Here is a 25,851-nt window from a genome sequence, read left to right on the forward strand (position 1 = left end):
TTAAAAATTTTGGGGTGGAGTTCCCCTTAAAATCCACACCAGACCTGAAGAGTCTGGAATGGATATTTGGGGGGAACCCCACGTAATTTTTTTTTAAAATTGACGGCGGGGTTCCCCTTAATATCCATAACAGACCTGAAGGGCCTGGTAATTCAATTTGGGGGGACCCCCACGCTTTTTTTTTTTATGAATGAATCCTCTCTGAATTGCCGGGAGCCCGGTTTTAAATGACTTTTTTTCTTTCAGAAATGACACTTTGTGCAGGGACAGTTCTAAGTACTGGAAACATGTGCTATTTCACATGCTAACATTACACCCCCCCCTAGGTACGAAATTTAAAGGAATATTTCACTTTTAGCATTATTAAATGCACTGCTCCTGAAAAAACGTCTGTTTTTAAAACTTTTTTTTGCATTGATACATGTCCCCTGGGGCAGGACCCAGGTCCCCAAACACTTTTTAGGACAATAACTTGCATATTAGCCTTTAAAATTAGTACTTTTGATTTCTCACATAGACTTTAACAGGGTGTTCCGCGGCTTTTTGAATTTGCCGCGAACACCTCAAGTTGTTCGTTGTTCGAGTCGAACATGAGTTCGACTCGAAGCTCATCCCTATTCAGAACACTAGAAGCAATGTGGCTGGTATTATCAGGGCTGGAAGGATCACACTGGTTTGGGTCTTCTGCCACATTGATGCCAGGTCATGTGCTTTGTCAGTGGTATCCAAATTGCTGCCCAGGGGCCGGATATGGCCCTTTGCTTGCCTTTATTAGGTCGTGGAGAACTATTCCTTCATCTGACAACAATGGTGGGACACCATTCCTCCCACTGTCACCATTGATGGGGTACTATTGCTCCCACTGTCACCATTGATGGAGCACTATTCCTCCCATTGCCACCATTGATGGGGCATTGTTCCTTCTACTGATACCAAGAATAGGTATTTTCTACTACCACAGACTACAGTCTGCCCCCTCCTTAAATCCTAAAGGACAGTAAATTGGCCCTTTGTTTAGAAAGTTTGGAAACCTCTGGGGACGAGAGAATGTAAAGGGTACCTGCTGTTTGCTTGCCCCTGTGGAACCATCTTAACTGGACTTTTCCCCTCCACCCAGGTAAATAGGTAAAGAAACTTAAAACATTCTTACAGAAAATGTTGCAAACCCCCTCTCCCATAACCCTTGTATTAAATTATTTTACTAAACATTCTAAAGAGCCCTTCTTGCTGTGTTTGGTCTATGACTTTTTTCATCTTCAAAAAAAACACACGATCGGACTGTCCGACATCAAAACCTTGGATTTTTTTAGACGGATTGCTCGCTCAAACTTGTCTTGCATACACACGCTCACACAAATGTTGTCGGAAATTCCGTCAAGAACACGGTCACGTACAACACTACGACAAGCTGAGAAAAATTAAGTTCAATTATTCCGAGCATGCGTCAAATTGATTCCGAGCATGCGTAGGATTTTTGTGCGTCGGAATTGGCTACAGACTATTGAAATTTTCGTTTTTGGAAAAATTGAGAACCATCTCTCAAACATTTGTTGTCGGAAATTCCAACAGCAAATGTCCGATGGAGCCTACACACGGTCGGATTTTCCGACAACAAGCTCACATCGAACATATGTTGTCGGAAATTTCGACCGTGTGTATTTATAGTTAAATTTGACAGAACAAATCTGTCCTACATTTTTACTCTGGGAGATCCCCATGATCCATTCCCCAAGCTATCAATTTGTATTATTTTGTTTATTCAATAGAAGGATTGTGAACACAAAAAATAAATTGCAACCACAATGATTGCTATTAAATTTGCATACATGCGTGTGTGTGTTTTATAGATTATAGTTTGTGTTCTTTATTGTAATTAATTATTACGATAAATTACATCACCCCTGTAGTATTGAGCACTGGAGTGGGATTACATGGTGGGATTATATTAAAACAATATTGCGCATAGAGGTTCCCACAGAGTTATTGCTGGAGGAGAATACACATAGACCCTGCATGCAGAACATGGAGCTGTAATGCACAGGAAAAACAAAAAGAAGTTGAGTCAGGACCGCCTCTGCAACAAACATAAGCAAAAAAATACAAAGTGGAGTTCTTCTCTTTTTTTAATAACAAGCATGGTTTTGCACAGAGCAGCCCCTATCCTCGTCTTCTCGGGTCGCCTGCCGGTGCTCCTGGCTCCTCCCATCTTCTGAGTGCCCCATAGCAAGCTGCTTGCTATGGGGTCACTAATGCAGGCTCACTCTCTGTGCCCATTGACACAAACAGTGCTGCTTGGCCCCACCTCTACTCCCTGCCCACTGGCTGTGATTGACAGCAGCCGAAGCCAATGGTTCTTGCTGCTGCCTCTAAGCCAGTGATGAGAGAGAGCAACAATCCTACTTTTGTGCACAGCACTGGGTCGACATTGAACTCTGGTAAGTATAAGGGGGAGGGCTGGTAAAAAAAACTTCTGCCTTTAGAACCACTTTAATAAATATCTAAACAGCTCACATATTTTAGGCAAATCGCATATTAACCACTTGCCGACCTCCTCATGTAGATATACGTCAGCAGAATGGCACGGACAGGCACATGTACGTACCTGTACGTCCTCTGCTTGACGTGGGTCGGGGGTCCGATCGGGACCCCCCCCCCGCTACATGCGGCGGTCGGTAAGCCTCAGGGAGCGATCCGGGATGACGGCGCGGCTATTCGTTTATAGCCGCCCCGTCGCAATCGCTCCCCGGAGCTGAAGAACGGGGAGAGCCGTGTGTAAACACGGCTTCCCCGTGCTTCACTATGGCGGCGCATTGATCGAGTGATCCCTTATATAAGGGAGACTCGATCGATCACGTCAGTCCTACAGCCACACCCCCCTACAGTTGTAAACACACACTAAGTGAACACTAAATGTTACAGCGCCCCCTGTGTTTAACTCCCAAACTGCAACTGTAATTTTCACAATAAAGAATGCAATTTAAATGCATTTTTTGCTGTGAAAATAACAATGGTCCCAAAAATGTGTCAAAATTGTCCGACGTGTCCACCATAATGTCGCAGTCATGAAAAAAATCGCTGATCGCCGCCATTAGTAGTAAAAAAAATAAAAATGCAATAAAACTATCCCCTATTTTGTAAACGCTATAAATTTTGCGCAAACCAACCGATAAACGTTTATTGAGATTTTTTTTACCAAAAATAGGTAGAAGAATACGTATCGGCCTAAACTGAGGAAAAAAAAAATGTTATATATGTTTTTGGGGGATATTTATTATAGCAAAAAGTAAAAAATATTGCATTTTTTTCAAAATTGGCGCTCTATTTTTGTTTATAGCGCACAAAATAAAAACCGCAGAGGTGATCAAATACTAGGGTTGTCCAGATACCGATACTAGTATCGGTATCGGGACCGATACCGAGTATTTGCGGGAGTACTCGTACTCGCGCAAATGCTCCCGATACCTAAATAGAATACTTTTTTTGTATTTATCAACATGTTCTATGAAAATTCTTTGAGTTTTTTACTACTGCGTGACAAGCAAATAAAACATTTTTATTCATTTTTACTCATTTTTATTCTTTTATAATGTCTTGAGTTAGAGTTCTTCATAATTCTAAAGAAAATATCCTTAGTCTGTATTGTGGTTTGAAAACTGTCACATGACATTTAAAAAAAGTATCGGTATTCGGTATCGGCGACTACATGAAAAAAAGTATCGGTACTTGTACTCGGTCCTAAAAAAGTGGTATCGGGACAACCCTATCAAATACCACCAAAAGAAAGCTCTATTTGTGGGGAAAAAAGGACGCCAATTTTGTTTGGGAGCCACGTCGCACGACCGCGCAATTGTCTGTTAAAGCGACGCAGTCCCGAACTGTAAAAACCCCTTGGGTCTTTAGGCAGCATATTGGTCCGGGCTTAAGTGGTTAAAAAATTGCTCTATTGGACAATAAACCAGATTTTTATGAGAAAAGGAGACACAGACAGATCCAGTACTGGCTGTGCAGTAAAACGTGAAATTTTCCATGAGCACAGTGGCCATAATAATTGATTAAAAAACATGGAGTTTCTTAAATTGGAAGCACGGTAGCATTTTTTACAGCCAAACATAGCTCTGCCTTACTAGGCCAGAGATGCAATTTCTCATGCTTGATGTGGATGTAATGATGGCCAATGTTTATATTTTGGGAAAATAACTGCTTTTCTTAAAGAAATGTACAAAATAAATGCAGTGAAGCCCACATTTGTTTATCCTTCAACAGTGAAATAAAGAAGGCCTTTGCGGCAGACATAGGAGTTGATTTACTAGAACTAGAGAGTACAAAATCTGGTGCAGCTGTGCATGGTAGCCAATCAGCTTATAACCTCAGCTTGTTCAATTAAGTTTTGACAGAAATAACCTGGAAGCTGATTGGTTTCTATGCAGAGCTGCACCAGATTTTGCACTCTCCAGTTTTAGTAAATTGACCCCATAGTATTACAAAAGCAGAGTTGGGATACGATAGACCAATTATGATCAATGAAGGTTCCTCCAGAGGTTGTTAGGGGTTCTTTGAGCTGTGGCTGATTGACTTCCCATCTGGTTGTACCTGCAATGCTCCAGGACCAATGTCACTTGGCAGAGCCAGCTGCATGACACCACTGATCTCTTTAGCAATCTGTAAGGGTGGCATTCTGACCACCACTGTAAAGGTGGACATTCTTCGACATCTTCACACTGGCCAGCCATACACAGAGCAAAGTTCTTTCCCGAAACCCCAGGTTTGCAGGAAAGAAATTAGCTTGATTCCCCCATTACCACAGACAGCGTTGATGTGGGAATCCCTCCTGCCGAGCCATGGTCTTCTCCTGGCAGGGGAAGCCGTTTCTGCCAGGAGAAGACAGTGATTAATTCCAGCTACTAGCTCAATCGCAGGTAAAACCCGACATACTGGTTGTACCCAAGTTGATCGATCCATCAACTTGGCACATTCAGCCTGTCCATACACAGTTGGAATCTCTGCCAGTTCCTGCTGAACCAGTCAGGATTTGAACCGTGTATTGCCTGCCTCATGATGAATTTGTTTTTATCAGGGGTACCCCAAGATCTGAAAACTATTTCATTGGTTAATCTAGGGTAAAAAGGTTGAGAAACGCTGGGGTAGCCAATATTTTTTTTTTATGGCTACACACTGGAAATAAATGTTCTTGCAAGGAAGTCGTTTTTTTGGACCTAAAGTGCTCAAGTAAAAACTAAATCTACCGTATATTGTTTTTTTCCATCTGGTGACTACGGACCCTCTCCTTAACAACCAGCTAACACTGCTCCCTGATCGGACAAAGCTTTGCCCAATCAGGGCGTAGAATACACTGTGCAGCTCGCAGTGCATTGCAGGATGTTTGGTGGGACGAACACCCTGCAAATTCAGTTGTTCGGCGAATGGTCGAAGAGGCAAATGGGGACAAGGGTCTCTTCCTGACAACCCTGGGCTGTGGGCTGGAGGGCTTCTCGGAGTCTGGAAGCCCCCTTTATAAAGAGGGGGCCTCCAGATCCCAGTGCCCACCTCTATGTGTACATAGTACCCCTACCTATTCACCCAAAAAGTGTACAAAAGAAATAAAAACAGGAGACAAAACCCATTCGCCCAACACTAGTGGTTGCCTGAATTATTCAACATGGTTACAATAAGAATAATTATGTATGTATATATCCAAGGTTATTTTGGGGTCTGTATATAGCCAACATGGCTTGTCTGGTCAGGTTGGTAAGACTCTGAATAAGTTCAAATAAGGTACCTAATTAATTAGTTTCTAAGTAAGGTCAACCAAGAAGTCTCAAGGCTCCACAGAAGAACCCCACACAATTTGCACCAGCTCTAATGAAACCTTATAGGCTTCAATAACGGTAATTTTGCCAATGCAAAGTTGCTAATATAACTAATAATTTCATATAAATGTGCACGTATTAGAGACAGAAGAGCCATTCAAGGAAAATCAAGAACATTCAGAAGTGCCATTATTTATCGGGAAACTTGACCTCCTAGGTTATCCCCAAGGTCTGTTTAAGAGGCATAATTAATTGCTATGTCACCAATGCTAGCAAACTCTTCATGCTTCTCAGACTTTAGGAGAGAAGAGATTTTACATTTTAATCTGTAGGTCAATTCAAATCGATGTGACGGGGGCGTGTTTTATGTAAATACTTCGTGACCCGACGTAAACAACTTTTTTTTTGAACGTAGAATGCGCCGTCCGTGGGGGTATCCCAGTGCACATGCTCGAAATTAAACCGGAACAAGCCAATGTTTACGACGGTGACGTCATTCTACGCAAATCCCCATTCGCAAACGACTTACGCAAATGACGTAAAAAATTCAAAATTCAACGCGGGAACGACGGCCATACTTAACATTGAGTACGCCTCGTAATAGCAGGGGTAACTATACGCCAGAAAAAGCTGTACGCAAACGACGTAAAAAAATGCGCCAGCCAGACGTACATTCGTGGATCGCCGTAACTAGCTAATGTGCATACTCAACACGGAATTCGACGGAAACACCACCTAACGGCCGCCGAAAAAATGCACCTAAGATCCGACGGCGTACTAAGACGTACGCCTGTCGGATCGATCCCAGATGCAGTCGTATGTTGTTTTGTAGATACAAAACAAAGATACGACGCGGGAACTTTAAAATTATGCGGCGTATCAATAGATACGCCTGCGTAATTCTTTTGTGGATCTGCCCCTATATGTGTACATAGCAAACAAAATAGTTTTCTGTGTTTTTAAAAATTCAGGACACCACAATGGATCGACTCTTCTGCTTCTGTGTAGTGGTAAATGTTACTCTAGAAGCCTTCTTTGATTCTTTCTTCATAGCTGGGAATGGGTTAGATGACTTCAGTTGTATACCTACAGTATTTTCCAACTGGCCCTGTAGCAAACCAACAAATAGTCAACTTCTTTATCACAAAACTTGACACACTTTAAACATCTTAACATTCCAGTAAGAGCCGGTTCACACAGGGGCAACACGACTTCCAGCACGACTTTGGGAGGCAAGTTGGACACGGCTTAAGTATGAGTCATCAGGCAACTTACAAGGCAACTTCAAGTTGCCTCCAGGACAGTACAAGGCAACTTCAAGTCGCCTCCAGGACAGGAGGCTTTCCAGTGGCCAATCAAACAACAATCAGCTCTGTGGGAGGGAGGGGTTTGCCTGAGAAATGTATGTTATCTTCCTGTATTGTTACTTCAGTTAAGACAGTGATCAGACTTCTGAGGCAACTTCCATTAAAATGAATGGGTACAAGTTGCCTACAAGTTGCCTAGAAGTCGGATTGAAGTAGTACAGGAACGTTTTTTTTGAAGTCGGAGCGACTTCAGTAGTGTGTATTAAGACGGCTCCATTCACTTCCATTGATTTTCTCAACCACACGACTTGGGACGACTTGGGGCAACTTGAAGTCGGATCCCAGGTCGCCCCAGTGTGAAACGGCTGTAACACCAACACCTTCAGTTCCTTCATATGTTGCATATTTTGAACATCAGAATGCAAATGTTGATATCCACCAACCAAGTTCTAACTTACAGAAGAGCAGAGATGAAAGAGCAAATGACAATCTGTTCTTTCAGTGATTCAATGCAGTGTATTGCATTGTTCACTTTGCTGAGCAAATATATAGAATATTGGTGAACTAATGAAAAGTCTTTCAAAGAACCACTTACTAGTAGACATGTGCATTCGTTTTCGTCCGAATGCATTTTCGTCCGAATTTCAGGTATTTTCGTTATCGTTTTAACAAACGATAACGAAAGCACAGAAAACGAAAACCGAAAGATCCGACATAAAAAAATGCTTTATTTTCGTTTTCGTTTTGTGGTTGAATGTGCCTAACCTTAACTATAATGCCCCGTACACACCATCACTTTATGTGATGAAAAAAACGTAATTTTCTGTGAAGTAAAAAATGAAGTTTTTGAAACTTCAATTTTCAAAGACGATTTTGCCTACACACCATCGTTTTTGTCACAATGTTCTAGCAAAGCGAGGTTACGTTCACCACTCTTTTCCATTGAAGCTAGCTTCATAACTAGCTTCTGGGCAATGCGCGGGTTTAAAAACGTCGTTTTAAACGAAGTTTTTTGCTACACACGGTCAATTTCTGTGAAGTAAAAAATGACGTTTTGAAAAACGACACATAAAATTGAAGCATGCTTAAAAAATTTTTGTCGTTTTTCACAAGACATAAAACAACGTTTTCCCCCACACACAGTCATTTAAAGTGACGTTTTTAAAAATGTCGTTTTTTTTCATCACATAAAGTGATGGTGTGTACGCGGCATTAGTCCAATAGTGTTCTACATAGAGAGAAAAGATTTGACATAGAGAGAAAAGATTTGACATAGAGAGAAAAGATTCGACATAGAGAGACATGAAGAGTCGATTTTTTTTTTTTTTTTTAAGATTCTATCGACCTGGGTCCTGTCCCAGGGGACAGGCACCCCCACGCTATTTTTATTTATTTTTTATAAATGGATTCGCTCTGAATTGCCAGAGCCTACAATTCATTATAGCCGCAAAGCCGGTTTTAAAAGACTTTTTTTCCTTTCAGAAATGACACTTTGTGCAGGGACAGTTCTAAGTACTGGAAACATGCGCTATTTCACATGCTAACTTTACACCCCCCCTAGGTACGAAATTTAAAGTAATATTTCACTTTTATTGTTTCACTGTTAGCATTATTAAATTCACTGCTCCCGAAAAAACCCTATTCAACAGACACCAAAAGCCTTCAATGACAGATTCGACATAGAGAGAAAAGATTTGACATAGAGAGACATGAAGAGTCGACATTTTTTTATTTTTATTTTTTTAAACATTCTATCGAATCTTTTTTTTTTTTTTTAGAACATTCGACAGACACCATGGGCCAGATTCACAAAAGAGATACGACGGCATATCTCCTGATACGCCGTCGTATCTCTGTGTTATGGCCGTCCTAACTATGCGACTGATTCATAGAATCAGTTATGCATAGCTAGCCCTAAGATCCGACAGGTGTAATTGAATTACACTGTCGGATCTTAAGGATGCAATTCTAGGCCGGCCGCTAGGTGGCGAGGCCATTGCGGTCGGCGTAGAATATGCAAATGAATACTTACGGCGATCCCCGAACGTCCGAGGTGCCCGTCGATCTAACTTTACGTTGTTTCCGTCGAGTTACGCCGCGTAAAATTAGGGCTACCTCCTAGGTGACCTAAGCCATGTTAAGTATGGCCGTCATTCCCGCGTCGAAATTTAAAAAACAACGTTGTTTGCGTAAGTCGTCCGTGAATGGCGCTGGACGCCATTTACGTTAACGTCTAAGCAAATGACGTTGGTGCGACGTCATTTAGCGCAATGCACGTCTGGTAATTTACCCGACGGAACATGCGCAGTACGCTCGGCGCGGGAACGCGCCTAATTTAAATGGTGCCCGCCCCATTTGAATTGGGCGGTCTTGCGCCGAGCGCATTTACGTTACACCGCCGCAAGTTTACAGGTAAGAGTTCTGAGAATCAGGCACTTATGCTGTAAACCTGCGGCGGTGTAACGTAAATCACATACGTTACGCTGCCGTGCAGCAACGTAATTCTTCGTGAATCTGGCCCCATAAGTCTTCAATGACAGATTCAACCTTAATTTGGATTTTCGGACGAATGCATTTCGAATGCATTTCGGACGAAAAACGAAATAAATAAAAACAAATTTCGGGAGTAACTAAATAAATTAATTTTTTGGACGAAAACGAAATTACGAAACAAAATATTTCAGTGTGCACATGTCTACTTACTAGTGCTCCTCACTCCTCACTAAAGGACAAATACCTTATAGAAGATTCCTGTCCTCTAAGAAAGCATATATACCTTTCTCCTGCAAATGTTTAGGCCAGTAACATCAAGGGGGAAGGATTTTCAACCCATAACCCCCTGCAGTTTTAAGAGCGTGAACAAACTTGAATTCTCCAGGGCGACGGGTGATCACACAGGGGGCAGGAGCTCCTTATTTTTTGTGAGTGCAACATCCACTCTACCAAAGCTTTAGTGAATTTTTTGACCCAACCAGTCCATGGGAAGTGCAGATCAGTTGGTTTGTCTAAACTTGTTTGGCCTTATCTCTATGAAAGAGAACTGGGACTAGCTAAAAAAAAAAATATTCTGAGATAATATCTCTGAGCTTTAGACCCCTTCACACTGAGGTGCATTGACGGCGTGATATCGCTAAAATTAGCGCCTGCAAAGTGCCCTGAAAGAGCAGCTCCATTCACTCCAGTGTGAAAGCCGGAGGCCACTGGCAGGGCATCATAAAAAGTCCTGCCAGCAGCTTCTTTGTGAACTCACCGCTCCAAAACCGCCCCTGACCATTGAAATTAATATATATATATATATATATATACATACATACATATGCACTGCCTCTACTAACTGAAAATATATTCTACACTGAATATCTAATCTACACTAAATGCAGAGTATATATATATATATATATATATACAGGGCTAAAAATGTCAAGTCCTGAGCTACTAGCCAGGCCTCAAGGGTTACTCGCCACCAGTTGCCCCTCAACCCCTACCCTGCCCCTAATCACGCCCTCATAAATTATATCATGAAATGACACTTAAATGTTTTATGCAGAATTACATTACAAAAATAAATATTAACAACAACTTTATCAGTTCCCCTCAATGCAGGCTCACCTGAGCCCACCATTGCAGCGTGACCTGTGCCCACCATTGCAGCCTCATCGTGCCCCACATTGCAGCCTCACAGTGCCCCACATTGCAGCCTCACCGTGCCCCACATTGCAGCCTCACCGTGCCCCAAAATCCAGCCGCAATGTCATTGAGCCCCAAAATCCAGCCTCACTGTGCCCCAAAATCCAGCCTTACTATGCCTTAAATTGCAGCATCACCAGAGTGGAGGAAGTGAGAGGGCGGCCAGGACATGGAAGATTAGAGCCACGAGAGACGTTCTCCCAGAGTGATTGCCCCTGTGGAAGAGAGCATATAGGAAGAGGAAAGCCTCAGGATTGCAGAGCAGTGAAACACGCTGTAACAGCTGTCACAAATTTGCTGCAAACACCCCATAATGTTCTAAATTCGGCGAACACCCGATGTTCGAGTCGAACGTACATTCGACTCGAAGATCAGGCTCATCCCTAATTACCCCCTAAATCTTAGAATTCTGACATATCACAGGGTATATCTAGTAGTTAGTCACATTCAACTTGAGTTGTTTTCAACATTACAAAGACATTTTAGTTAAATGTGACTAATGTCTGCTAGCTATACAATGACTTGGATAAAGGAGATTCTTCACAGACATCTCAGGATATGTTATTATTTCTGTGCAGTGTTTGAGTATTGAGTTCAATTCTTAGCTGCCAATATTGTAGCATATATGTATGCAGTAACTGTGCTCCCTGGAGTCCTGTGTGTCTGGAATGTGAAGAATTCTTTTTCAACTTTCAGATACACTCCAAGCCTGTTTTTCTGCCTTCAATACCTTTTTAAACAACTGTAGTAAGTGAAGCCAGGGAAAAGTCAGGGCTCTTCATGTAAAAAAAAAAAATCTGTCTTTCAGTGGTTTACAAATTGATAAAGCCACTGGCAGCAAGCATTTCCAGATAGAGGGCATCCTCTATGTTTCTTTTAGCACAGGTTTGGAGGGTCCTACAATGACCCAAGCCCCAGTGTAGCACTTTGGACCTGCCAACGCAACAGTTTGGTGAAGGGCCTTTTCTGTCCTAGCATGACTGTGCCCCCTGCACACAAAGCCAGCTCCATAACAATGGCTCCATAAAAACATGGCTTGATGAGTTTGGTGTGAACGAACTTGAATGTCTTTGACCTCAATCCTATTTAACACCTTGGGTTTCAATTGGAATTTGAGCTAGGTCTTCATGTCCGACATCAGCATCTGACCTCACACATGTTTATTTCGGCTAAATGGGAACAAATTCCCATAGACACCCTCCAGAAGCCGTTGAAAAGCCTTCCTAGAAGGTGGACAACTTCAAATCCATGCCTATGGATTTAGAATAAGATGTCCAGCAAGCTCATGTATATATGGCAGTCAGGTGATACACAAGCATGATACACATACATGGCAATCTAGGGCATGTTTTATAATAAAATAAGAATACATGAGAATGGACATGGTATAGCCCTAAGATAAATTGCCATAGTGAGTAATATGTTTACAGATAAACCACAATGCACCTAAGCATTCCCAGCATCACAAATACAGATCTAAATATCTCTACATACTGTAGTCAGCAATTGTTTTTTGTCTCACTTGGGACATAATAATCTGCCCTGTTTCCCAAGATATTCACTACCTAAATTATCCGCAGCTTAATTAAACAATTAATATCAAGTAAAAACATTGCTTATTTAATTAAACAGAAGTTAATTTAATTAGAAAATGGTATGGGGAAATAGAACTAACCAATTATCTCCCAGCTACAGAAAGAGAGTTTGGAACATTACCTGTTATAATATTGTGTTATCTGTAGGGGCCACGTTTCTCTAAGGACAGTGCAAGTGAAGAAAAGCTGATATAATAAAAGATTTGAAATTGCTGTTTTTTTTTTGTTTGTTTTTATAGATAGGACAAGTGTTATAATCCTTATTACATTTTAGCAGAATATTCTTTTAAATAAAGAACATTCTTGACATTGTCTTTTGCCATTAGTGTCAAAGCCATCATGACACGCTTGTCGTTTTACAGCACTCGGCAAATGTATTCATTTGTGTATTATTCTTTTATATTGAAGGTATTGCTGGAATTCACTATTGAAAAGTTCACTGGCCTTACCATGTTAATAAGCTTATTGAATAGAGTGTGAGCCAGCAGATTGTATAGTGCATAGAATAAGTTATTCGGCTACAGAGAATCATTTTAAAATATCCATAATGTAAAAATCTTGCAAAATGCACTGTGTATGGTATTAAGCACTGGGACCTTGGGTCAAGGGAAAGACTTTTGTATACAGAATTAAGCTTGGCAAATGCAGAACTATACACAGCACTGTATATCTGAATGTGTGTGTGTATATATACAGTATATATATATATATATATATATATATATATATATATATATATATATATATATATATATATATATATATATATATATAGACCTTTATTCAGCATTTGTATAGAGAAAAAACTAAATGGTAGATTTATGGAAGACAAATAGACAGATAGATATAGATATATAGGGAAGATGCCAACTATCCCAGATTTACTGGTACAGTCCTGCACCTCAGTCCTCTGTCCCAATGATGCCGTGTCCTGGGTTTGTGTCCCAAGTTCACAGCATCATCTTGTATTTGCATTAATTAAGCATGCACGGAAACTCAAAAAGGGTATTAGCTGTGAGGATAGTGGGTGTTCCTACATAATTAGTAATCAGACCATCCAGAAAGTGGGCATGATATTGGAGAGTCGACCCAGAAAGTGGCTGTGATCAAGGTAGGACCACCCAAGTTTGGCATGTCAAGTGTGAACTGTGGGCAGGGTGACAGTTTCCCAGGAACTGGAAGATGTTGGTAAGTATGAGATAGATAGAAAGAAAGACTTTACAAATTGATTGAGATACAAAACAGAGATACAGTAGATAAGGAGACAATCTGTGTGTAAACTTCATAAAAGCATCTACGGTCTTACACAATCTGCAAGGATGTGGAATGAGAAAGTGAAAAACGTACATACCATATCCTTTCAGATTGCATAAGACTGTAGATGCTCTTCTGAAGTTTAAACACAAGGTTGTCTCCTTGCTCAAACCCTGGCGGTTGCTCCACGTAGAGGTCGTCCTTAATATCTCCATATAGGAGAGCAGTTTTAATGTCTAGGTGTTTGACTTGCATGCCCTTCCTGGCTGCAACACATCATTGCCAGGTGTTTTTTCACCTTAATGCATAGGATGGATTAAGGTGAAAAAACACAAACCTTTACAACCCCTTTAATTATTCTTCTGCTGCCTTTCTCCATTTATTGGCCTCATGTTTTGGCAGGTTTTTTATGTCTTCCCAGGATGTTGGTTCAAGTATTATTAGTGCATGACAGTTTTGCGGGGGTGTATCCCCCTTTGTAGTCCGAGTGGATCTTCTGAATTCAGGCAGTTCAGCAGAATCTGGTGGGAAACTTGATTTAGGTAATGTGAGTTCCACCTCTTGTTCTGACTCCTGCACAGGTTCGCTTTGGTTGATCTTTTCTTTTGGTTTGCTTGGCAAATTCAGCTTTCAGGGATCTGTGTTTCTGATGATGGGCACTCATCAAAATAAACAATACGACTTATTGTCACTTTGTCAGTCATTGGGTGTAATGCGGCGTACACACGGTCGTTTTTCGACATGAAAAAAAAAGTAATTTTTCAGCATGTCCAAAAAACAATGTTTTTCCAACTTCATCATTAAAAACGACGTTGCCCACACACCATCGTTTTTGAAAAATGATGAACTTAGCGCGGTGACATACAACACGTACGACGGAACTCTGAAGGGGAAGTTCTATTCGCCTTTGGGCTGCATTTAGCTGATTCCGTGTTAGTAAAAGACGATTCACGCTTTTTTGTCTGTTACAGCGTGATGAATGTGCTAACTCCATTATGAATGGTAGTTTTACCAGAACGAGCGCTCCCATCTCATAACTCACTTCTGAGCATGCGCGGGTTTAAAACGTTGTTTTAGCCCACACACGATCATTTTTTACAACCTGAAAAACTAAATTTTTCAGAAGCCTAAAAAACGATGTGAAGCCCACACACAATGATTTTCATGTCGAAAAACGACCGTGTGTACGTAGCATAAGAGTCTGTAACCCTTAGTTTTCTCACTATAGCATACTAGAATGCCTTCTGTTCTCCAGCTTGGATCGCTTTTCACTTGGAATATATGCTTTATATGCAAACACTCTGATGTGCCCTATGCTAGCCTTTGATCCATGCCACATTTCAAATGGAGTACTTTTAATGGCTCTTGAGGGTAGCCTGTTCTGTAGGTAGTCTGTTCTGTTCAGTGGCCTGTGCGTCGGCTCTCGCACAAGCCACTAGAGGCGCGATCGCTGCCGGGCACACGCGATCGCTCGTTACAGAGCGAGGACCGGGAGCTGTGTGTGTAAACACACAGCTCCCGGTCCTGTCAGGGAGAGAAATGATGATCTTCTGTTCATACAATGTATGAACAGAAGAGCAGTCATTTCCCCATGTCAGTGCACCCATCTTCAGTTAGAACACACCCAGGGAACATACTTAACCCCTTCCCCGCCCCCTAGCGTTAACCCCTTCACTGCCAGTGGTATTTTTATAGTAATCCAATGCATTTTTATAGCACTGATCGCTATAAAAATGCCAATGGTCCCAAAAATGTGTCAAAAGTTTCCGAAGTGTCCGCCATAATGTCGCAGTACCGAAAAAAATCGCTGATCGCCGCCATTACTAGTAAAAAAAAAATATTAATAAAAATGCCATAGAAATACCCCCTATTTTGTAAACGCTATAACTTTTGCGCAAACCAATCAATAAACACTTATTGCAAAATGTTTTTTACGAAAAATATGTAGAAGAATACGTATCGGCCTAAACTGAGGAAAAAATATGTTTTTTTAATATATTTTTGGGGGATATTTATTATAGCAAAAAGTAAAAAATATATTTTTTTTTTCAAAATTGTCGCTCTATTTTTGTTTATAGCGCAAAAACAGAGGTGATCAAATACCATAAAAAAAAAGCTCTATTTGTGAGGAAAAAAGGACGCCAATTTTGTTTGGGAGCCACGTCGCACAACCACGCAATTGTCAGTTAAATTGACGCAGTGCCAAATCTCAAAAAGTGCTCTGGTCTTTGACCAGCAATATGGTCCGGGGGTTAAGTGGTTAAATATTCTGATAAACCTCTTTTTATAATGTCCTGTATAGCTTTTGGACTTCTGTGCCCCAGCTGCCTGTGCCATAAGTGAATATATTTGCTGCGTGGGTCATTAGATACTATATTGGCTGCCTGGTCTCTGGTGATGAGCCTGTATAGTTGATCATTTTGTTTTCCTTTTGCAAGGAATTGTTTATTATTGTGAATTGTGCATTCATCACCCTGGAACTTAACTGTGAGACCGTAGTTTGCAAGATTTTTCACTCATAGAAGGCTGCCTTCTAGTTCTGGAACATACAACACTTTCTTTACAAGGATACTCCGCTTGCCTTGGGGTGTAATGCAGTTCAGGAAGCCCTGGCCTTTACCTTCTGAAGTGATGCTTTTCCCATTTGCTAGGAAAACTTTGTCTTTTGCACTGTAATCAATGTTTGTGAAGAAGGGTCTCATCGCTAGTCATGTGGCTTGTCGCACCTGAATCTATGCACCAGCCACGTGACTTGCCACTCTGTGTTACTTTAAAGGTGCCACTCAATGATGTGTCTGCAGTTTCCTTTATGATTGCTTTGACTTTCTTTTGTGAATAGCTCTAGCTTTTGCTGCTTGGCTTTCCAGATACAACAGTCCTTTTTTTAAGTGTCCCCGGTCTTCTTACAACCAAAACAGGCTCTGCTTTCTTTGTTGTGATTTATGCCTTTGTACATCTTAAGAGCTTTGTCATCACAGTGCATATTTTCTTTCCTTATGTCATATTCATTGATTAATTTCCCTTTGACATATTCCAGTGTCAGCTCCTGCTCGCGTCTGGTTTCTAAAGTGTTAATTAGAGCAGTATATGTTTCTATAAGACTGCAGAGGAGCAGGGCAACGATATGATTATCTCTGTCCTCTCTGATGGCACACAGCTGATCTATGATCTCTATCACAGCATTCAGGTGGTCACACATTTGCTGGCCTTCTTCTAGTCTCATCTTGTACAACTTTCTTAGTAAAAACAGTTTGTTGTTTAGACTTGAACGCTCACATGCAGCTTTTGTAATCAAGTCCACATAACTTTTGCCTATTTTCTCTGTTCTTATGTGGATAAGCTGGTCATCTTCCACTAATAAGCTTATAATTGCTTTTGCTTGTCTGTCCTTCTTCGGCCCCTTTCACATTAGCGGACCGTTCGTCCGTTTATTACAAGTCCGTTTACGGACTTGTAATGCATCCCTATGGGATCACGTCCGTTAGCGCATGGAGCATCCGCTAACGTCCGCAACCATCCGCGTCCGTCGGGATCCGGTTTTTCGGACGGAAGAAAACCCTATTTGTCTTCCGTCCGGCGGAACGGATCGGATGAAGACGGACAGACGGTCCGTCTTCATCCGATTCCCCATAGGGGAGAGCGGAGGAAAGACAGGGCGGTCTCTGCACAGTGTGCGGGGACCGCCCTGTCCGCCGACAGCTCAGTGGGGATTACGGAAGATCCCCGCTGAGCCGACGGACACACACGGAGCGGACACAAAAACAGTCTGCTCCGTGTGAAAGAGGCCTTCCTTGTATCTCATTTTTCCATCTCTCCATCTGTGGGTCTGTCTGTATTCAGTACTCGCCACAAGTCATCCATGCTAAAAAGCATTTCCAGTTTAAACTTCCATCGCTGGTAATTAGCATTAGCTTTTCTATATGCAAACTTCACATCTGAACCACTTGTCATCTTTCAGTAGCATGCCTACAGTACTCACTGATTCACTGTAGAATTCTTTCCAGTGCCTGGATGCCTGCTGGCTGCTATGCTGGGTATGCTGGGTGTGATGGGGTATCCTCTCCAGTGCCTGGGCCCATAACCTATTAGCAGGTTATTGAATCATGCACTTGGAAGCTTTTTGAATGCAGAGAATACTTTACTTTCATGGAGGATATATTTAACATGGCTTTACATCATGTAAACAGGAAGAGAACACAGACGAGTGAATTGAGCATAGATAGACAATAAATCCTGTTATATCATAGAATATAAGAACTATACACTATAATACCACAGCGCCAACTGCTGCATAGATGGTTATAATACAGTATTGTCAGTTTATTAACATATTTACATTACAACATTTGGAACCCAATGAAAAATATGTTAATGCTATTGCTTTAGTGTTCATGTCTGAATGTCTGATTGATAGACCAGTTGTTTGTAGAGGATACAAGAGCTTTGCAAATGTTAAATTATTATATTACATCTCCCCAGGAGCAAAATGGGTAGCTTCATGCACGTTTCCAATTCGCTTACTGTTCAAGATATTAATGGTTAATAATTTAGGTGATATATCGAAGAGGGGTCACATCCTACTTTTATACCTAGATAAGTAACAGAATAAGCAGCCGCTGAAAAGGGAGTTATGGGGGACCATATTTTTGATTTACAAAGATTTAACGGCAATACCTCACTTTTAGAGAAATGAATTTGCAGGCCAGAACAAGCTTGATAAGTTGTTAGGGTATCTGATACTGTAGCTAGATAGATAGTTAGATAGATGCAGATGTCCAAAATTTCAAAGGAGGTCAAACTGACATAATTTCTTCCCAGGAAACAAATGAACAAAGGACCTGATTGTTTGTTTGTATCCTTTACAGGTACAGAATATCTCCCAGTCCATGGAGGTCCTTGACCTACGAACATTTCGAGACCTGCAGTATGTGCGCAACACTGAGTCCTTAATGAAGGTCCTGGACACCAAGCTGAGGTCCACCGACAGCCAGAGAAGTATTAATGCTAAAAGCTTTCAGGTACCGTAAAATGAACAACACATTATCTGGGATTATCAAACAGGGTCTAGACTCTAGAGTGTTTACAATCATTGACAGAAAGGAAAGCACTTCTGTGTAGCGGAGCTTTTATGCAAGATATTAGAACTCCTGCAATGTAAGCTTCACAGCTTTAAACCTTTTTTCTGATACTTTTCGCTGACAGTAGACAGTGGCTAAATGCTGGCATGCTCTACAACCCTCTTCCACTTACTAATAGTTGTATTGTTTGGATGAATTGGGTTTTCTGTATATACGTTATGTCTTGTAGTCTTGCCAAAATGGGATTGATTGGGCAAGCATATAGGTTCAGTAGTATTGAACTGGGGTTTCTATGTCTTCCTTGTATGGTAGGAACACATTTCTGTGAGTTAAGGATCATGGGCCAGATTCAGAAAGACGCGCGTAAGTTTGGGCGGGCGTAGCGTATCCCATATACACTACGCCGCCGTAACTTAGAAAGGCAGATACCGTATTCAGAAACAACTTGCGTCCTAAGTTACGGCGGCGTAGCGTATATGGGCCTGGCGTAAGCCCGCCTAATTCAAAATAGGCTGGTAGGGGGCGTGTTGTATGTAAATGAGTCGTGACTCCACGTAAATGACGCGTCTAACGAACGGCGCATGCGCCCGCATTCTCAGTATCACGTCGAATTTACTCCATAAGATACGCCAGGCCTGTGACGTGAACGTAACCTACGCACAACCCCATTCACCTACGACTTACGTAAACAACGTAAAAAGATACGCTTGCCGACGTCCATACTTTGCATTGGCTGTGCCTCATATAGCAGGGGTTACTTTATGCTGGACGTAAGCCTAACGTAAACGGCGTAGCGGGCGCAAGTACGTTCGTGAATCGGCGTATCTACCTAATTTACATATTCAACGCGTAAATCTACGGAAGCGCCCCTTACGGCCAGCGTAAATATGCACCCAAGATACAACGTCGTAGGAGACTTACGCCGCTCGTATCTTGGCCAAATCTATGCGTAACTGATTCTAAGAATCAGGCGCATAGATACGACGGCTCACATTCGGACTTACGACGGCGTACATGGAGATACGCTGTCGTAAGTCCACTGTGAATCTGGCCCCATGTGTTAAACTTAGAGGTCCTTTTTGATAAATTTGTTGTGTGAATACCTCAAGCAGCCACCACAAATATTAGTCACAATGTGTGTAATGTTTATTTCCAATTATCGTTATCTTCATCTAGTGGACATATTGTGCTGTTTTCGTAAAATACCTCCATCAGGAAAATAGCATATAATGGCCACTGGATGGAGTTGACGCTCATAGGAAATAAAAATAATACACACATTATGGCACTTATTTGCAGCCGCTGTGCAAATGCAAACATCAAGAATAGACCCCAAAGTGTACCATGGTGCCTCATTGATTGGTGAAAGATAGGTGTTTCAAAAGTACATGGTTTATTGTGAGACGTCTTTTCACATCTTCCAGCATTAGCTTCCTTTGGCATCTCAGAGCTGTTCAGGGGCCGGTACTGGAAGACTTCCCGCTGCTAGATGCTGTGGTCGAAATTCCGAAAAGGGGCCCAGTAGCTATTTTATAGCCACCATGTGTTACTGACCATAAATCCCACTCTGATTAATGTCTGAATAGGGAAGTATCCAAACTCAGGGCCATCAGCTCAACATATTCTATTAGTAGAGGTTCAGGGGGCAATTTCCCCTCATGTCTCTCAACCCAATCGTTCCCTGGTGTACACTTATTTGCACAAGCTGTGGCAAAATCTTCGGCTCAGGCAAATAGCATTTGCGAAGCTTCCAGTCAACTGTGGGAAATGTATGTGTACACCTGTACCTGTATTCTTCTGGTATCTTCACCTTCAGATTCACTAATCCACAGGAGGGAAACATTAGTGATGGTCGAGAGCCTTGGGTTGGACGGACAGGCTTCCAGCGGACAAGTTTCTTAGCATGCTAAGAAACTTTTGTCCGCTGGAAACCTGTCCGCTAGGCCGGGAAACTGTCCGGTCGGCCCTACACACGACCGAACATGTCCGCGGAAACTGGTCCGATGGACCAGTTTCAGCGGACATTTTCGGTTGTGTGTACAAGGCCTAAGAGGCTACAGATATGCTCAGAGTAAAATTTTGGGTGTTTTCTCACGCCCAAGCAGCTGCAAATGCAGCGTACAGCCTGCCATACAAGTGAGTGGCTGCATGTGGCCATATTCTTGTAAACGCTGATTATTCTATGCAAAATTCCAAGTTCAGGAAATGCTTCAATAAATGCAGCTTCACAGAGACATCAGTGTATACAAGAGTACAGCCATTCATTTGTATAGCATGCTGTATACATCATCTACGGCTCCAGAATTTTATGATTGACATACTTTCAGACCATCATCATCCATTGAACTTAGTACAATATGGAAAAGTTTAAATTAAGTGCAGCCGGATTTACCAGTCTTATGGTTGTGACTTTGGAACTGTAGGTCAGCAGTGTATTAACATACAATGTTGTGCTATACACAACCCTCCCATTCTGTCTTCTTAGGTACATACATATTCCCAGTAAAAAAATCTGAACCATTAAAAAAAATAGGAATACTGGCACCCATAGATATTTAGCCAACTCCAAATGACAAATGTGATCCTGAAACATATGGGCTTATTGAAAAAGCAGTGGCATGACCAAATTTAAAACAGCCACTGCACATTTATAGCAAATTGTTTTACAAATGTGCTGTGCTGTGCACTTTCGTATTCTGAAGCCAGTGGAGCGCCGTAAAAATGAAAAGCCAGAAAGAGACCCTTATCATGTGACCTGTCAAAATCACAAAACTGGCACTTCTCCAATCACGGAACTCTCTGCTCCTTGGAGCTTTGCCAGCCACACCTGTGAATTGCAGTTTAATTAAGATTGGATATCTGCTCTCTGTTATAAACGGGACACTAAGAGTTGAAACATGTAGACCTTGAGGTTAATTTAGTAAAACTGGGGAGCACAAAATCTGGTACAGTTGTGCATGGTAGACAATTGGCTTCTAACTTCAGCTTGTTCAATTTAGCTTTGCCAAAAAAAAACTTGATTGATTCCTCTGTAGAACTGCACCAGATTTTACACTCTCCAATTTTAGTAAATTAACCCCCGTGTCTCTATGTCAGTGTAAATGCAGAATTGTCATGCTTCTCTGACTACTTCCAGGATTTGTTATTGCTATACAAATCCTGCTGACTTCAGTAGGAAATTCTCTGACTCTCAGACATACAGGTGGATGGAAAGGTAAAGGTTTCCAAAGGTAAATAAGGAATATTACATTTATAAAGCTAATTTGTAGCAGCTTAGGGCAATGTTTCTCAACCTTTTTTCAGTCAAGGCACCCTTTAAAATTTCTGGACAATTTTAAGACACTCTTTAAAAATTATTGACAGTCTCGAGGCACCCCATTCTAAAATGTAATAATTATTCTAATAGTCCAAATAGGACACCCAGTGTTACAGGTGATTTATTCCTCCAAAGAAAATACACTTTTGCAAGCTGGTACTGACTAATGTGACCCCACCGCTGATGGAGAGGGGCAGGGGAGGGTCAAACAAGAATGCTATGCAGGGGACTGACACCCTCCTTATCAACTGATGATGCCAATGGTCGTTAGGACACCGGCAGCTAGAAGGTTGCAATGGTGCACAATGAAAACCTGTAAATTAGTGTAACTAAAAGGCGGGCTTCATCCACACGCCAAAAAATGCCTAAAAATAATGCCCTAAAGAAAACTCAAGGCACGCCAGAGTGCTTTGGCACTATGGTTGAAAAAGTATGGTTTAGGGAGTGGGGAATGTGTGTATTGAGTAGTGCATGGGAAGGAAAGGAATGAACACATTGACTCCCCTATAGGAAACAATGGGCAAATAACCAATAGGCTCAATGATTTACTGTCCCCAAGGGCCAAACATGGGCCAAACATCACAATGAGAGTCTGGCCCAGCAAATACATTTTGGACATGTTCTAAACACATCTATTGTACTAGAGAACTGGATTCCCATGGAGGACTGGGAAACCCAAATATGTTGCAAAGCTCCGTACACACAGTCAGAATTCCCAACAAAAAATGGGAGCTTTTGGTCAGGAATTCCGACCGTGTATATGCTCCATCTGACTTTTTCTGTCGGGAATTCCGACAGAAATATATTATGAGCTGGTTCTCAATTTTCCCATCGTAATTTCCAACTGACTTTTTCCCGTTAGAAATTCCAACCGTGTGTATGGAGCATAAGTGCCAGTTTACCACTTAAGCCCCCGGACCATTATGCAGCTAAAGGACCTGGCCCCTTTTTGCACTATTTACTGTAAAATGACACTGGCAGTGAAGGGGTTAGTGAAGGGGTTAACCAGGAGGGGGCACTGTAGGGGTTAAGTGTGTCCTAAGGGAGTATTCTTACTGTGGGGGGCGTGGCTGAGCGTGTGACATCACTTATCGTTGTTCCCTATGACAGGGAACAGGCGATCAGTGACAGGCTCACTAGGAAGCATGGGGAGAGGTTTGTTTACACTTACCTCTCCCTGTTCTTCCTCTCTGTGACCCGATCACGGGACACGGGCGGCGATTGGGTCCGCTGTTCCCACGGGGACGGTCACGGAGAAGAGGACCGGGTCGCGAGCGCGCCGGCGGCAGCGTGCTTGCAACCAACGGCTGGGATCTTAAAGGGGACGTACATGTAGGCCCTTGTGCCCAGCCGTGACATTTTGACGACGTATATCGTCGTGGGGCGGTCCTCAAGCGGTTAATGTGTTGAAGGTTCTAAATAGAACAAACAACCTGCCGTTCAAATATACCATTAAGGAGCACCAAACCAATCATTTACTGCAAATAAAAGCACAACTTTACAATGCAGACTACTTCCATTGCCTCCACCTGAATGCAGTAGTGTAGGGTGGAGTCTTATTATCTTATAGTGCGTACTGCACACAAATGAAGCCATATTACACTGCAACATCTCATATATTTACATTTTTGTTCTCTACTTTTGTTAAAAATAGGATTTTTAGAACTTCTCCCTGACCTCACGGTGTCCCTACACCCACTCAAGACATCCTGCCACAGCTGAGATACTTAATCAATTTTCAGGATTATTAAATTTGTGCAGCTCCAGCAGGACTGGATCTGGCTGCATTTCATGATTTAGAGTAAGGAAGCAGCTGGCAGCTTAACAGCTATGAATCCTTAATGTGCAGACAGCACTAGGGGATACAGGACGCACACAGAACCAAACAACCAGTGCAGGTAGCCGTGTGCCTTTACAGCTTCTGTAGATGTCCATTGACTGTATGGCAAGTAGAAATTTGAAATTGGAACTGATAAAATGTAATCAGGAGTGTTACAATCTGTATCTAGACTTCCATTACAGAGGAGAGGATATTTGTATATCTGTAGTAAATTATCTAAGCAACAAATGCTATTGAAAAGCCTAATGACCAGTAGTAGTTCAGCTGGACTTGTTCTGTAATGTTGCAAATGTTATGCTGCTTATCCAAGGAGCTTCTCCACCTTTGATAAGAAACCTACCCCAGCATTTATAGCCAGACAAATAACTCCACTCCATTCCCCACTCCAATCCCACAGAAGTAAGGCCCAAGGTGGTGGGCCTTAATCCCACATCATAGAATATGTCAAAGTAAATGTTAATTGTCCAAGAACATAATGAGTAATGTTCTGATTATATAATCCATACCCATGATGCCAAGAAAACTTGGACAGATATGAATTGTTTGAGTTACACGGCAGGCGGTACAAGCTATCATACTTGGTACTTGGGTGACAAATAATGTCAAAGGCCCCCACCCCTACTAAGAGATGGCCTTTCCAGTTTGACCTAAATCACCTCTTTCATGCCTTTTAGGAAACAGTTGTCCTCTCTTTCCAAAGTATGCACATCACTGTCCTCAAAAGAATACCTTCTCTGTTTAAAGTGAACCTTTGCCTAGGGTACAGGACACCAGGGATGGATCCTGGAACACAGGTATAGATGACCACTGTTGTGTTCCCTTAAGGGGGATGACAAGAGTACAGATTTGGAGTACTCAAGGATTCTCGCCAATGTAAGGTGAGGGGTTCTGGGGTGATCCATCAAAAGGGGAAAACTGCCTTATGCCGCGTACACACAATCGTAATTTCCGATGGAATAAAACCTGATGGAATTTTCCGTCAGAATTTCGATGAAGCTGACTTCCATCAGTCTTGCATACACACTGTCAGACTAAATTCCGGCCGTCCAAAACGCGGTGACGTAAAACACTACGATGAACCGAGAAAAATTTCAATGCTTCCGAGCATGCATCAACTTCATTCTGAGCATGCGTGGGTTTTTTCTCCGTTGGAGTTTTCGAAAAAAAAAACAAAAAAAAACCATGTTCTATTTCTAAACACCAATGGAAAAAAGTCCATCCATCTGACTTTTTTCATTGGAAATTCCGACCGTGTTTACGCGGCATTAGTTTTCCCAGGATTATGAAGTCTAGTATGGGACCTGGATTTTGGAGGCTCTCAGAGATTTTGGGTGGAAAAGAGCCTCCAACTCTGACTACGGGGGCTGTGGTCCTGATTGAGCTAACCCTGTTAACACAGTGGAGCAGGCTGTGTGAGGACTGTGTGCTGTCTGTAACTGAGACATGACTGGGCTGTGGAGACCTCCTATTTCAGTCATCTGATGCAGGCAGGGACTTTAAAGGAGTTGTAAAGAAGCCCCCGTTTTACTTACCTGACCCCTCGAAAGCCCCGCGCGCGGTCCGGAGATCCTCTTCGCCGCTCAGCCTGGCCGCTGATTGGCTAGAGCGGAAGGATTGAGAGCAGCACAGCCATTGGCTGGCCCTGCTGTCAATCACATCCAGTGACGCGGCGCGCCGAGGGGCGGGGCCGAGTGATACAGTGAGCGGCTATGGCCGCTCACTGTATCACGGGAGCGCGCCCGCAATTACTCACCACCATGCGAGCTCTCTCGCATTACTGTGTTCAGTACTTACGGGGAGGACCAGAGACAGCCAACGAGGGACCCCAGGAGACATGGATCGGGGCCACACTGTGCAAAACGAACTACATAGTGGAGGTAAGTATGACATGTTTGTTATTTTAAAGGAAAAAAAAAAACATTTACTAACCCTTTAAACCCTGTATGGGACAAGGGTTATGCTGGCAG

The 25,851-nt window shown here is 42.2% G+C and overlaps 1 protein-coding gene and 1 long non-coding RNA gene across 2 annotated transcripts in view; one reads left to right on the top strand and one right to left on the bottom strand.

Annotated features, from left to right (window-relative positions):
* Window positions 1–25,851, top strand: part of OLFM2 (olfactomedin 2) — a 246,011-nt gene that overhangs the window by 111,794 nt on the left and 108,366 nt on the right. The window contains exon 3 of the mRNA XM_040346385.1: window positions 18,516–18,668. Coding sequence (XP_040202319.1) covers window positions 18,516–18,668 — 153 coding nt within the window. The remainder of the gene's footprint in view (window positions 1–18,515; window positions 18,669–25,851) is intronic.
* Window positions 6,662–25,851, bottom strand: part of LOC120933266 — a 32,406-nt gene continuing 13,216 nt past the window's right edge. The window contains exon 3 of the long non-coding RNA XR_005748073.1: window positions 6,662–6,915. This is a non-coding gene — a long non-coding RNA (uncharacterized LOC120933266). The remainder of the gene's footprint in view (window positions 6,916–25,851) is intronic.

The sequence above is a fragment of the Rana temporaria genome, chromosome 3 (genome assembly GCF_905171775.1).
Source record: "Rana temporaria chromosome 3, aRanTem1.1, whole genome shotgun sequence".
NCBI lineage: Eukaryota > Metazoa > Chordata > Amphibia > Anura > Ranidae > Rana > Rana temporaria.